Consider the following 15,737-nt stretch of genomic DNA (forward strand, 5'->3'; position numbering starts at 1 on the left):
GTTTTGTGGATATCCTTTTTTCCCTTTTCCCTTTTTTCAAACATTATGAAATCAAAACGCTTTTCCAGTTTGCTAATTGTATGTCTCCTGCCGTGTATTTATTTATTTATTTATTTATGTATTTTATATATATTTTTTGTTGTTCCGTTGTTGACATGACACCAAGGAAAAATCAAAGGAAATGGTCAACAATTGTCATTACGAGGAAAGGATCCACAAGAGACTTGTTTGGATTATTTGTAGACCTTTAAGCAATGATTTATTATTTAATAAATCCTAATTTCCTCATTGTTGCCTATCATTCCACCAGTTACATATGGCTCTAATCCTACTGCGTCTTGTCTTTCTAACTATTTTCCTACGTTTCATAGCTGCACAGCAGAAAACGGGTTCTGTATCTGTTGGTGCATCACTCACCGCCACAGCCGATGTCAAACCATGGCTTTCATCTTCCGGTGAATTTGCCTTTGGGTTCCAACAAGTTCAAGGGACCGATAATTTCTTGTTATCTATAAGGTATCCAGAAGAAGGTCAAACGGTGCCTACAGGATCCAAAGTTGAGCTACTTGGTGAAAGTGGACTCGTACTCACTCATCCTCAGGGTACACAGGTATGGAGATTTGGGTCCATTTCCGCTATTGCATCAGGTTTTATGAATGATACAGGTAAGTTCATAATTTTTGGTAGCAATTCTCGCAAGATATGGGATAGTTTTGATTATCCGGCAGACACACTGTTGCCTACTAAGGTTATAGAGAGAGGTGAAGGGATGAATTCAACAATCAGTCCAACAAACTTCTCTGGTGGACGATTCCAGTTACGTCTGCTTCAAGATGGAAATCTTCTTCTTAATACTCGAAATATACTTTCAGGTAATTCTTTAGTTGATTACTATCGTAGTGGTACTAGTGATGACTCCAACTCAACAACTTCTTGCGAACGAGTGATCTTTGATGCAACGGGATACATGTATATTTTGAGAAGAAATGGCGAAAGGTTGTATCTTACTCAAAGAGGCTCAGTTCCTTCTGGAGATTATTATCACATAGCTACTCTCGATTCTGATGGGGTCTTTAGACCATACAACTACCCTAACAATTCCACTGGCAATGCAAGCTGGGAAGTTGTATTGTATCTGCTTGGAAGATTGTTTTTGTGTTGTTGCAATGTACAGGGACGCCAAATGCTGGAAGAAGAGACTTCCACTCTCTAACGGGATTATGGGTGCTACAGATAACGTGAAGGCGTTCGTGAAATACCAGATAGCTGAATGTCCTTTTCAAAACCGTCATCGGCTTCCCAGAGAAAGAAAAGATCGTTTCATGCCGAAAAAGCTTGGCTTTTGAGACTGATGATGAAGGGGTGGCAGTTTTAACTGATCTTGCATGGGATTGCTATCAAGAAGGTCGACTGGATGCATTTGTTGAGAATGATTTGGAGGCCTTAAATGACCACAAAAAACTTGCAACATTTGTGATGGTTGGTCTTTGGTGTGTACAAGAGAACTCGTCATTGAGGCCTACCAAGAGGAAGGTCATCCAGATGCTTGAAGGAGTAATTGACGTGGCCGAACCTCCATGTCCATGCTCTCTTTCTATTACCAGTTACTGAACTCTAGTTACTCTGCTATATATGTCCAGGTAAATCCTATATGTATGTTGATGTTGAGAAATATGTTTATTTCTAAATACGATTCAATCATAAACTTGGAATTATATAAAGTAGACTACCTAATTTGGTATGTTTGGTTGTAGGTTGAAGTAATCAAAAAAATGTTGATGTTGGAGTCATATCAAGTAAAGTTGAAGGATAGCGGTGAAGATTAAATAAAATTCAAGGGCACAAATGAATAGGGTGAATGGTTTTTCTATTTTATTGATTTCACATAGTATTTAAATGCGATAATAAATGTATATTAATTTTTTTAATGAACTTTCTTTTTAATTTCAAAATTACTATATTACAGTTTCATTAATTTTTTTTATTTATTTATCTAAATTATTTGTTTAAATTTAGAAAAAAAAAAAAACACTTTATTTTTTATAATTCAATATTTTTCTTATTTTTCTTATAAATTCAAACTTCTTAAATGTTTAGAATTTTATATTAGTTTTTTCTTTTAAATAAACTAATGTAATATGTGGATCTTATACCTAGTGTGTTGTAGATATTAGTTTGTGTCGTTGAGTCCCGCATAGGGTACTTCATAGAATTGGTGAAATAAGTATTATCTATAAAAGTTGGTCCTATGTACTTAATAAGATTGGTGAAATAAGTATATACTCTATATAAGTTGGATATAACTTGGTCCTATGAGAGTAAAAAGCAGATGAAATAACTTTCTTGTTTCTTTTTATATATTTTTTTTCCTTCTTAGTAGATTAGGTTCTTTTTGTATGTGTTGAGTGTTGACGGATGTTTAGGAAAATATAGTGAGATTTCTATATGTTAGTATTAGTTGTGTTTAATAAATGTCTAGTTTTGTTTTTAATAGTTGATTATGTCAAATATATGAATGTGTTATTTATCAAAAGAAGCGCAAATCTAGGATTCAAACTTACTGGGATCCAATTAGTCCAATTTGTTGGAATGATAAATAAATAGTTGAAAAAATTTGATTATATATCACGTATGGTTATCAATAATATCATATAAAATAATTATAATTTTAACTTTTAATACCAACTATCAAACATAAGTTAAAAAATACAATCTAAGACAAATAAAATTTTAATAGCAAAAATAAAACATAATTTAAAAAAAAATATATATCAATTAAAATAAATATAATTTAAAAGTGATGGTCCATATAATTTGGCAATTTGCCTATCACTATTTTTTTTAATATTTTTTCCATTAGCCGTGACTCAAATTCTGGTATCCATATATGAATTACTTATTTAAGATGATTGGAATTAGATATATTAAATTGTTTTATGGAAAATCAGGATGAATTTACTTTGGGAAATCAAACTCATCATTAATTAAAATGGTGGAGAATTTATTCATAAGGCTAGTCGGTCACAGATAAAAACAAAGAAACAATGATAGACGAAGGTGGAGAAGGCAACCGGAAGCAACGGCAGTTGTATAACGCCCAAAAACGGATGAAGGGTGCGGTGTTTGTGTGTTGTCCATATCCAACACTCTAAAGAAATTAATAAGTGGTAACAGGTGTCAATTCTACGTGTTTAGTTAGATGAGTTTTTTTCCATGTGTAGATTAACATTTCAATCAATGTAGATTCACACTTGTTATCAGATAGTGTCTTTCTTCTTGAAGTCGAGGATTCAAGTCCTTACTCGGACATAAATTGATTCAGGAGCAATTAAAGCATAAAGTAGATTTACCGTTTAAAAAAATATAAATGGGTTATGTTTTCTTCTCGATTTTAGGATTTTCACCTAATAAGTTTTGTTGTATTATTTCCATGACATTAAATTAAACGCTTCATTTTCTACAAATTTAGTTTGAAAAATTAGATCCCTCATTTCATAGACATCATAGTTCCACCTTGACAAAATATTTGAGGAAGTTAAAGTTTTTTCAAAGACATAAAAAACAATATCAGGACATTACAGTATTTCATAGAGATTAAAGTATTCAAATTAAATTCCTCACATTATAGTTCCACACTCAAAAAATATATGAGGAAGTTAAAAGTATTTCGAAGTCATAAAATACTATGTGACGAAATTAAAGTATTTCATTGACGTTAAATTATTTCAACATCCATAAGTTTTGTTGAATATCACTACTAGAAAACTGAATCAATAGCTACAGCACAATCCGTAGCTATTCCGTAGCTATAAGCGGATAGCTACGGAATTGTTACGGAAAAATAGCTGTAGCATAATGACCCGTGGCTAAATTATAGCTACGGATTAGCTACGGAACCGCTACAGAATAGCTACGGAAAATTCCGTAGCTACCATAGCTACGGAATAGCTACAGAAAAAAATAGCTACGAAATTCTTACAGAATTGCTACGGAGCTAAATAGCTACGGAATAGCTACGAACCAAAATAGCTACGGATCCAAATAGCTACGGACCTAAATAGCTACGGATATTCCGTAGCTAACTTTGTTTTATATATAAAAAAATAAAAATTTAAAAATTTCCAATTTATTGTCAAATACCACATTCAATTCACATTTGTCTCAAATACCATATACAAAAATAAGTAATAATTCATTCAATTTTTTGTCAAATACCACGTTCGTCCCTAATACTAAGTTTGACACATTCCATTTCATTGTCTTATTGACTAATACTAAGTTTGACAAAAGTAAGCACTAATTAACAAAACAAACACTACCAGATGTTTACAAATTCAATTGTCCTCAGATTATTGGGGGGAGCACGAGATTGTTTTCCAGACATATTTATCATCCACATAACCATTTCCATTTGTTCTTGCATTTGTTGTTGCTATTGTTCCATTGTAGAAACTTGTGCGCGCAACCTATCAACCTAAAAAAATGGCAATACAATTCAATAGTTAAACAATATTAGCAATGTACTTTAGTTTATTACTAGCCGTTTATCCGCGCTAAGCGACAGGTGCAAGTAATTTCTTTTACAAATTAGTTTTTTGAGACGATTAGTTTTTTTAAACAATTATAATGATTTTATAATTTTTGGAAATTTGTTGCTTTAACAAAAAACTAAATAAGGAAAGGATAGTAGGTTCATATAATAAAAAACAAATAAATAAATAAAAAAAGACATGAGAGTGGGAATATTTATTTAACAAACATTAAATTTGACTGGGCCTATTTGTAATGTAAGCAAAATACATTACGCTGATTGAAGATTAAAATTGTAGTAAAGATTTTGGCTTACAAAAGGTACACAACAGTACTCACATGCTTACAAAGATGGGGCAGTTTGGAATTCAATCCTTTCTTCTTGGTATTATATTCAACCTGGAAAATAATAAAGAACTTTAACAAATGTTTGCATATTATCTAATAAAACCACCAATCACACATAATTTTAAATTGAAATAAAAGCTTACTGTCAAAATTTAGGACTTGAAATCATAGGTTGTCTCCTCCATCATGGATTTCAATGGCAAAAATCTTGGATTTATGTTATTTCTTCCTCAAAGTCCAAACTAGAGGCATGCACACTTGGTTTTTCTTCATCACTTATAAAGTTTCCAAATCATATTTACATTCCTCAGATGGATTTCCATAAGCCCTGAGGTTTCCTGCGATGCCCTAAAAATTTAGAAATCATATATAGATATTCCATTATAAGATTTATTGCAACATAAAACGCATCAAAACACAAAGATACGAAAAAAGATTCATCAAAAATAAAAGGAAAATACAACGAAATTATGTATCAGGAAGGGGAAAAATCCGATTAATACTCGTTTTTATCTTCCGTCTCAGGTTAACGGGCTAATGCAAGCTTTATACAACCATGTTTTCATCAAATGCATTCTTGAAAGCTTTTATCATCCTCTCTACCATCATCTATAAGAGAAACCAAGTTCCATCCCAGTTTCAGTCAGAAACAAATAGATGAAAGCACACATAAACTTTAAATAGTTAAATAAGGAATTTTAACAAACACCTGGTGGGCAAACTTTGTAACATTTAATAAAGCATACTGTATGATTTTGAACACCTTAAGTCTATAAATTCAACAAAAAATCCATCCGATTTTGAATACCTTAAGCCCAAATATTCAACAAAAAAGTCCAGCTCATAGTCTCTAGTTGATTCTTCACACCCAAATCAAATTAGCAATAAATGATGTGGTTATCCTTGTAAAGCACCAATTTCAGAATAGAAGATGAAGAAAAAAAGAAACAGTGGGCAGTGTATGTTTCCTGCATGAAGTAATTTCAAAAAAATAAAAATAAACTAGGGTTTTACCTGTGGGGAAGAATGAATCGAGCAAAGAGGCCAAGAGAGAGGAGAGCAATGCGCCGGGGAAGAAAATGAGGGTCGACAGCGGCGACGGGCAGCTAGGGGTAGCGACGGCTCGGATGACGGGAAGCTTCAGGCCTTCAGCGATTTTTTTTTTGTTTTCTGTTCGCGGTTCAGCAACGTCGAAGGAGAAGGGGGGTTTTGTTCGTCCAACATACTAATCCCAGCAAAAGATGGGCATTTTAAATTTAAAAAAAAAAAAAAAAAAAAAAAAAAGCAAAAAAAACTACGGCCTGCAAAAAAAAAAAAAAAAACGTGGGAGGGATTCAAACTTGGGTTACCTACGTACAATATCACAAACTTACCAACCGGCCGGGCATGCCACATCCATACTAATATGCTTGACTATTCTATTTAAACATCTTATTATTATTATTATTATTATTTCTATTATTATTATTATTATTATTATTATTATTTCCGTTAGAATTCCGTAGCTAGTCCGTAGTAGCTAATTAGCTACGGATTAGCTACGGATAATTCTTATTTTCGACATTTCGGGCACCAAAAGTCGTTTTTTCCGCTTCGTTTTTTTCACACCTCTATTATACATGATTATCTATATTTTCTAAAACCTTTAGCTATTAATGTCATTCATAAAGTCGTGTGCCCATACGGGATCCATTACACGTTTAATGGTTTTAAACTCTAATGCTTATCATCTACGTTCACATATAAATACTCACAAAAACGTATACATACACATATACACATACATATATACCACAACTCATTCATGTCTACAAACATAAATCCATCACAAGTTGGTGAAAAATATAGTCATTATATTGTTAAACAATTAAACGAGTACTTATTAAACGAGTACTTGATCCCGAAGGTGCGCAAGACTTTATGAATGATATTAATAGCTAAAAGTTGGTGAAACTAGATATAATCATGTATAATAGAGGTGTGAAAAAAACGAAGCGGAAAAAACGACGTTTGGTGCCCGAAAAACTGAAAATAAGAATTATCCGTAGCTAATCCGTAGCGAATTAGCTACGGACTAGCTACGGAGTTCTAACAGAAAGCACATTCCGTAGCTAATCCGTAGGTAATTACCTACGGATTAGCTACGGAATGTGCTTTCCGTTAGAATTCCGTAGCTAGTCCGTAGCTAATTCGCTACGGATTAGCTACGGATAATTCTTATTTTCAGTTTTTCGGGCACCAAACGTCGTTTTTTCCGCTTCGTTTTTTTCACACCTCTATTATACATGATTATCTCTATTTTCACCAATTTATAGCTATTAATATCATTCATAAAGTTGTGTGCACATATGAGATCCATTACTCGTTTAATGGTTTAACACGCTTATGATCTACGTTCACATATAAATACGCACAAACACGTATACACACACACATACACGTACACATATACCACAACTCTTTCATGTATGTAAATATACATATACAAAAATAAATTCATCACAATTTGGTGAAAAGTATAGTAATTACATTGTTAAAACTATGAAACGAATACTTGATCACGAAGGTCCACACGACTTTATGAATGCTATTAATATCTATAAGTTGGTGAAAGTATAGATAATGATGTATAGTAGAAGTGTAAAAAAAAAACGAAGCGAAAAAAACGACGTTTGGTGCCCGAAAAATAGAAAATAAAAAAAATCCGTAGCTAATCCGTAGCTAATTAGCTACGGAGTTGCTACGGATTTTATTATTTTTGATTTTCCGGGCATTAAACATCGTTTTTTTCTCTTCGTCTTTTTCCCACCTCTATTATACACGATTATCTTTATTTTCAACAACTTATAGTCATTAATAGTGTTGATACAGTCGTTTGCACCTTCGAGATCCTTTATTCATTTAATGGTTTAATATTATATGCGTAGCTATTCCATAGCCATTTTGTAGCTAAGTAGCTACGGAATAGCTACAGGTTAACATCCGTAACTATTCCGTAGCTATTCCGAAGCTAATTAGCTACAGAATGGCTACGGAGTGGAATCCGTAGTGATGTCGTAGCTATCTCGTAGCTAATTAGCTACGGAATACCTACGGAATTGAATCCGTAGTTATGCCGTAGCTATTCCGTAGCTATTCTGTTACTAAATTAGGGCGTCCAATTCTGTAGCTAATCCGTAGCCATTCCGTAGCTAATTAGCTACGGAAATTTTCCGTAGCTATTATCCGTAGGAAAACACCTTTTTTTCTAGTAGTGTATGGGGAGATGCGAGCTTCTTTACTTCTCTATGGATTATGTTTCGTCCTTGTCAGCCCCGAATTAGGTTGGATGCAGTGGTACCACAAAAGTTACACTCCCTTTATTGTCGTGCAGGCGACACCTCAGCGACTACCACAAAAATATGATTTCATGTCACACCCTAGGAGTGGTGCCACACATCTTTTTTAAATAAATAAAATTTTTAGTTTTAATTAAAAACAAAAGATTTCATTAATTAAAAATAAAACCATTACATTATTTAAAAAAAAACATGTCATTAAAAAAAAATCCTAGGGAAAATAGGGAAGCATATCCCGGTAGTGTAAAAAGGAGGCGAATAAACCGGTTGATCGAGTGAAGGTCTTGGAATTGTGGTTTTTCTACTGGGTGTTCTTTTGTAGGTGGGATTTTTTGATGATGACATTTTTGTAGGTTTTAAAATAAAGAAGATTGTAAAAGAATAAAGTGTTTGTGAGTGATTTTGGTTAATATGATTAGGTATTTAAAGTAGGGATGAGCAAAAGGACCGAATCGGTCGGAACCGGCCCGAACCGGCCCGGAACCGGGAACCGGCCCAAACCGGACCGGAACCGGGAACCGGCTTTGGCCAAAATCAAGAACCGAACCAACCCGGCGGTTCTATCGGTCCGGTTCTACCGGTTCCCAGTTCCTATCGGTTCTTGTCGTGTCTTCAAATGTTGGAACCGGTCCTTGAAAAATAGCATCATACGGTTCCGGTTTTTGCCGGTTCTACCGGTTCCGGTTATATCGGTTCCGGTTCCTACCGGTTCCCGGTTCCAAAAATCTACAAAAATAACGTCCCGGTCCCGGCCCAACCGGTTCCATCGGGTTCCAGTTCCGGCCGGTTCCCCGGTCCATTTGCTCATCCCTAATTTAAAGTGGTAGTAAAAAAATTTATTTTTTTGAGCTTTGACCGTTTGGAAACGGTAACGACAAGTGACCAATCAAAACAAAGGAAGAAACACTCCCTCTTAAGGTCGTAATGTGGCCTCAACTGCATTTAGACCGCACCCAGGGAGCGGTGTTTGTGCTTAACACAGAAGCTTTGATTGTTTAAGTTGGAATGAAATTGAGTGAAACCCGTTCTCACAGGGTGAGAAGTAATTCTCACGGCGTGAGAAACCTCACGAGGTGAGAGTATATTCTCACGATGTGAGAATAGTGCACCCTAAAGCCCACAAAATATTTAGGGTTTTCAAGGTATTTAAGGGTACGGATTCATGTTTTAGGGTATCTTCTTAACCTCCATCATATCTAGAACCTCTTAGGAGAAACCCTAGTCTCCATATTCAAGATTTGAGCCTCCCCCTCCTCTCTCATCTATTTTTGGAGTTTCTAGTGGTTTGGAGCAACTGTTTCATGCAAGATTGATCCTTGAAGCTTGGCAATTGAAGATCTCAACTTTCATCTACTTTCTAGACCTTTGTAAGTTATAAAGTTCTAAGCTTTATTGCATTTCATCTTTGGATCTAAGTGTATTTGGTCTTTGTTACTCTCCAAGGTCCCAAGAACTTTGTATTTTTAGATCTGGACTCCAACACCTTTTGATCAGTTTAGAATGTTTTCTTGGACCTCTTGGACTAGGAAAGTTATGATCTTTTGCCTTCCCTTGTATCTATGCAAGTTATCTTGGTCTTTTAGGTCATTTTTGTGTATTGAAGTTTAGATCTTGAATGATTGTGGCATCATTATGGATAAAGTTGGAAACTTTATCCATCTAGACATCATGTTGATTCAGATCTGAAGGTTGGAGACGTGGACTTAATGTATTTAGCTGAGAAAGATGCATTCACTACAAGAAAAATAGCCTTTTACGGCGCGCAAATCACGACACTCATTGAATTATGTTACGCAAAAGAGAGTAACGTTAAAAAAGTTTCATCTCTTCAAAAAATTTAAGGATTTAGGTCACGCATTATTGCGTGACCTTAAATTAGCGTCATACGAGAAAAAAATTAAAAACACGGAGGGCGCTGTATCTTAAATGGGCATCCTCTATGCGTGCCGCTTTATAATTTTAATGAAAAGCGCGTTTAATAGATAGGGGGAAAATGAAATCCCTAAAATTTTGAACACCGCCTTCTTTTTTATCCTCCACTTTCCTTCTTGCCCTAACTACGATCCTTTCTTCCCCCTCCATACATTCGACTGCCGCCTTGCCTAGTAGAATGCTATAATGACATGTTAGTTATGCTTTGATATGTTGATATTTTGTAGTTTGGTAAATTTTGGAAAGTAGAATGCTATAATGTTATGTTGTTTATAGTTAGATATGTTGGAATTTCTTTATTTTGGTAATTGTTAGAAAGTATAGTACTATTATGATATGTTGGAAATATATATATATATATATATATATATATATATATATATATATATATATATATATATATATATATATTGTAGTTCAAAATGCTGCAAACAGTATTAAATGATCCGACGTGTTCTGCGGCATTGGAAGAGTGATTTCGCTCATTATAACCACCAAACAATAATGAAGGAAATGATGAGAGTGATGATGATGAGTACGAATTTTAGGGTTTATGAAATGTTTTGTTTAGAAGAATACTTAAGGTTATATGAATTAATATTTTATAAATGTTATTGTTTTTTATTGTATATGGGTTAATATTTCTATAAAATCCTACCATATTTTATAAATGATATAATGTTTTTATAATTTTAATAGTAAATAAAAAAACGAAAAATAGTTTTTGCGCTGACATCTTTAGCGGCTTCAGAACAGTATTAGCAGCATCGATGTTTTAACAGCGACGAGTAAGTATGATCGGCGACAAACCAATAGAGGCGACGTCTTCGCATTAGCGGTGACCAACAGACCATTAGCGACGACGTTTTTGCAGTGACATGTCGCCGCTAGTACCTTTAGCAACGACGATCCCTATCTTTCGCGACGACAGACTTCACCGGTAATCCCCCTGACTTTCTTGTAGTGACCCCAATTAGTAGTGGTGGTTAGATCGGCGCTGGTGGCAGATTTAGTAACTTCCGACGGTGGTGGCGACATTTATAAATTTCGGCAATGATAATGTGTCCATATATTCCATCTGGATGAAAACCAAATATAAGAGAGAGAGAGAGAGAGAGAGAGAGAGAGAGAGAGAGAGAGAGAGAGAGAGAGAGAGAGAGAGAGAGAGAGAGAGAGAGAGAAGATGGGGTTAGTGGTATTTTATTTATTTTTATTTTTTTAGTTTTTGTATTAAAAAAAATGCAAAAACAAAACTAAAAAGGGGAATCGGTTATTTTAAGATTTATCAAAATGTTTTGGACAAAAAACGCAACAAAATAAATAAGTGGTGCTAGTTAAAAACTTTTTGAACCAAAGTGACAATTTAAATTTTGGTTTAAACACTTTTGATAAAATTTTCAATTTTGTGTTACTTTTTTTTTTTAAGCATTAAAAATGCTTCAGGATCCTCTTCTGAAATTACAAAAAGTTTGTACCATTCTGAAATGTAACATCACATACCACATATTTTACGTCTTCCATATTGCTTTCCATTAGGCTATTTTTGCATTCATTGCTACCTCATCGATCATACACATTGGATTCCCATTGAATGATGACCACAAAAAAAAAATGGTCCAACAATTGTTAGTAAGGAATCGTCATAATCAGTATGGAATCTTCTACCCCATAAAACACTTATTCCATTATTTGTGGACTCCAAAAGTCTTTCTTCTGTTGACCTTGAATCAATGATCTTATTATTTAGTAAACCCAAATTTCCTCACTGTTGTCTATCTATCATTCACCCATTTTTCATATGGCGCTAGTCCTACTGCGTCTCGTCTTTCTAACTATATTCCTACTACGTTTCATAGCTGCACAACAGAATGGTGGTTCTGTATCTGTTGGTGCATCACTCACAGCCACATCCGATGTGAAACCATGGCTTTCATCATCTGGTGAATTTGCCTTTGGGTTCAAACAAGTTCAGGGTAACGATAATTTCTTGTTATCCATATGGTACGAGAAGATACCTGACAAGACCATCGTCTGGTATCCAGAAGAAGGTCGGATGGTGCCTACAGGATCCAAAGTTGAGCTACTTCGTGAAAGTGGACTCGTACTCACGGATCCTCAGGGCACAGAGGTATGGAGATCTGGATCCATTTCCGGTGTTGCATCAGGTTTTATGAATGATACAGGTAACTTCATGATTTTTGGTAGCAATTCAAGCAAGATATGGAGTAGTTTTGATTATCCAGCAGACACACTGTTGCCGACTCAGGTTATGGAGATAGGTGGAGGGATGAATTCAACAACCAGTGCAACAAACTACTCTGGTGGACGATTCCAGTTACGTTTCAAAGAAGATGGAAATCTTGTTCTTAACACTCGAGATATACTTTCAGGTAATGCTTATGATGCTTACTATACCAGCGACACTCATGATGCCACCAATTCAACAAACTCCGGTGAACAAGTGATCTTCGATGCAACGGGATACATGTATATATTGAGAAGAAATGGCCAACGATTTGCTCTTACTCCAAGAGGCTCACTTCCTTCTGGAGATTATTATCACAGAGCTACTCTAGACTCTGATGGGGTTTTTCGTCAATATTACTTCCTCAAGAATCCCACCTCCAATACAACTTGGAAAGTTATATGGTTCGTGCCAGATAACATATGTGCGGATATAAATGATGCTTCGAACACTGGAGCTTGTGGGTTTAACAACGTTTGCAGTTTTGATGGTAACCAGCCAAACTGTGAATGCCCAAAGGGTTTCTCATTGGTTGATCCAAATAATCCAAGTGGTGATTGCAAGCCTGATTTCACTCCAACATGTGATGAAGTTGACTCCAATAATGGGCGAGGCATGTTTGATTTCATCGAGCTCCAAAATATTGATTGGCCATTTTCAGACTATGTGCACATGAACCCAAGTAATGAAAACACCTGTAAAAGTTCCTGCTTGGAAGATTGTTTCTGTGCTGTTGCAATATATAGGGACACCCAATGTTGGAAGAAGAAGCTTCCACTTTCTAACGGGAGGAAGGTTGCTTCAGCTAATGTGAGGGCGTTCGTGAAATACCAGATTGGTGATCATCCTCTTCAAAACTCTACTCGGCTTCCGGGAGAAAATAAAGATCGAAAAAATCTGATAGTTGTAGGATCCGCTCTCTTAGGTACTTCTGTATTTGTTATCTTTGTATTGATTGGTGTGATTTGTGTCGGTTTCTTTGTAATATACAAGAAGAAGCCAAGAAATTCGTATCCAATTAGGAAAGCTGTTGAAAGCAATCTACCTCGTTTTACGTATCAAGAATTAGTTGAAGCTACTGATGGGTTCAAGGATGAACTGGGAAAGGGGGCGTTCGGGATAGTCTATAAAGGTGTGATAGGGAAAAAGACTGTCGCTGTGAAGAAGTTGAATACAGTGGTTCATAATGGTGAAAAGGAATTCAAAACCGAGGTTGACACCATTGCAAAAACTCATCATAAAAATTTGGTGCAGCTTCTTGGTTATTGTGATGATGGTGAGCAGCGCCTATTGGTTTATGAGTACATGAGCAATGGCACTTTGGCAATGTTCCTTTTCGGGGACGCAAGACCTACATGGAGACAGAGGAGTTATATTGCTGTTGGGATTGCTAAGGGACTCGCATACCTTCATGAAGAGTGTAGCACCCAGATCATTCACTGTGACATAAAGCCTCAGAATATACTTCTTGATGACTACTTCAATGCTAAGATTTCTGACTTTGGATTGGCGAAGCTGTTGATGATGAATCAAAGTCATACAAACACTGGAATAAGAGGAACAAAAGGTTATGTTGCTCCTGAATGGTTTAGGAACACTCCTGTCACAGTAAAGGTTGATGTGTACAGCTTTGGTGTGTTGCTGCTAGAGATCATTTCATGCCGAAAGAGCTTGGTTTACGAGAGTGGTGAGAAAGGGGTGGCGGTTTTAACTGATCTTGCCTGGGATTGCTATCAAGAAGGTCGACTGGATACATTTGTTGAGAACGATCTGGAAGCATTTGATGACTACAAGAAACTTGCAACTTTTGTCATGGTTGGCCTTTGGTGTGTACAAGAGAACTCATCCTTGAGGCCAACCATGAGGAAGGTGATCCAGATGCTTGAAGGAGGAATTGAGGTGGCAGAACCTCCATGTCCATGCTCTGTCTCTGTTACCAATTACTGATCTCTAGTTACTCTACTATATATTTTCTCCTGGTAAATCCTATATGTTGTTTCTTATGGTTAGTTTCTATGCTAGCACAATGTTCCATGATATGTATAGAAATAAAGATTGTAAAATTCCGTTTAATTGTCGCACACTTTGAGAAACTAGCTAGGGTGGTTAATTATCGTTGATGCCTACTATCCAGATTATGTCAAATATGAAAATGTGTTATTTTTCTTCTAGATTTTAGGATTTTCACATAATTAACAAGACTAGTAGATGTTTAATGTTCTTGACTTTTTGTTTTTGCGAACTTTGTTAGCGGATAATTATTCGGTTAATGGATTTGTTTTTGATAAGGCCATCTCCAATGGGAGTTTAACGGGGTTTCACTACTCAAAAACTAGGTATTACCGACAGATTTTAGCGGCGGAAAAAATCCGTCGGAAATAGCTACTGAATTAGGGTTTTTCTACAAAAAGATGGAGAAGTAAGCTCAAATCCGATCCAAGGGTGTGATCCAGCAGCTGCAGCAGCAATGCCTTATAACACCTTCGAGGGCGGCAGCTGACTCAAGAGAACCGGAGTGGCAGCAGGCGGCGATGCTGATGGTTCTTGCCTGTCAGTCGTCGTTCAAATAGAGAAAGGGGGGCACGGAGTAATCTTTGAGCCTCACCAAGTTTGACTAATTAAAGCTCACCATCTATGGTATTTACCAAATTGCCCCAAATATATATATAAAAAAAAAAAAAAAAAAAAAAAAAAAAAAATTCACAATTTTACCAACAGATTACCGACGGGCATATAAAATGTTGTTGATTTCCGTCGGTAAACGGTCGGTACATTGTAACGGAATATGTTGCTAACCGTCGCTAAAATCATGATATGTAGATTTTCTTACTCGGTCGGAAATCCATCGGTATTCCGTCTCTGTTACCGACAGATTTTTCAATCGCTAAATTTTGTTGGTAATACCCGTTTTTGTAATAGTGTTAACTTAGCTAGAAAGATAAAAATTGAATGCAATAGCTGCAAAAGGGAGTCTTTGTCTATCGTATTTCATTGCATTTTGCAAAGACATTGTACTATGACTTGAACAAGTAACCTTCTTGTCAAAAAAAAAAAAAAAAAAAAAAAAAAAAACTAAAATGGGCATAAAGATTTTAGAGATCCTTGATCTCGCAAGTGGGGTAGTTTTGATTTTCCAGCAAATAGCAAATACCCTGTTGCCTACCAGGTTATGGAAATCTTGTTCTTAACAACCGTACAATCAGTGCAACAAACTTCTCAGGTTATGGTGCTTATGATTCCATTGGCACGGCTGATGCGACCAATTCCACAAATAACAGTGAAAAAGTGATTTATAATGCAATGGAATACATTTATATATTGAAAAGAAATGGCAAAAGATTTAG

General features: G+C 35.5%; 2 protein-coding genes and 1 long non-coding RNA gene across 8 annotated transcripts; 2 read left to right on the plus strand and 1 right to left on the minus strand.

Annotated features, from left to right (window-relative positions):
• Nucleotides 1-315: 315 nt before the first annotated feature.
• LOC145037187 (G-type lectin S-receptor-like serine/threonine-protein kinase LECRK3) lies at nucleotides 316-2,536 on the plus strand. Its single transcript, XM_078985786.1, has 2 exons — nucleotides 316-1,640; nucleotides 1,755-2,536. Exon 1 carries the CDS (start codon nucleotides 317-319, stop codon nucleotides 1,211-1,213), a length of 897 nt encoding a protein of 298 aa, XP_078841912.1. The 5' UTR covers nucleotide 316; the 3' UTR covers nucleotides 1,214-1,640; nucleotides 1,755-2,536.
• A 1,608-nt stretch (nucleotides 2,537-4,144) lies between these two features.
• LOC145037194 (uncharacterized) lies at nucleotides 4,145-6,243 on the minus strand. 6 transcript variants are annotated; one of them, XR_013678680.1, is made up of 6 exons: nucleotides 5,893-6,122; nucleotides 5,687-5,738; nucleotides 5,382-5,487; nucleotides 5,022-5,216; nucleotides 4,870-4,929; nucleotides 4,145-4,474 (listed from the first exon to the last, which is right to left on the minus strand). It is a non-coding gene; the product is annotated as an uncharacterized LOC145037194 (long non-coding RNA). The 6 variants fall into 6 exon arrangements; XR_013678674.1 differs by having other exon boundaries at nucleotides 5,382-5,738; nucleotides 5,893-6,243; XR_013678668.1 differs by having other exon boundaries at nucleotides 5,687-6,121.
• A 5,610-nt stretch (nucleotides 6,244-11,853) lies between these two features.
• On the plus strand, nucleotides 11,854-14,466 carry LOC145037209 (G-type lectin S-receptor-like serine/threonine-protein kinase LECRK3). The gene has a single exon (XM_078985818.1). The coding sequence runs from the start codon at nucleotides 11,947-11,949 to the stop codon at nucleotides 14,338-14,340; it is 2,394 nt and encodes a 797-aa protein (XP_078841944.1). The 5' UTR covers nucleotides 11,854-11,946; the 3' UTR covers nucleotides 14,341-14,466.
• The last annotated feature ends 1,271 nt before the right edge of the window (nucleotides 14,467-15,737 follow it).

Source organism: Lactuca saligna, chromosome 1 (assembly GCF_052625555.1).
Source record: "Lactuca saligna cultivar CGN05327 chromosome 1, ASM5262555v1, whole genome shotgun sequence".
NCBI classification, from domain to species: Eukaryota; Viridiplantae; Streptophyta; class Magnoliopsida; order Asterales; family Asteraceae; genus Lactuca; species Lactuca saligna.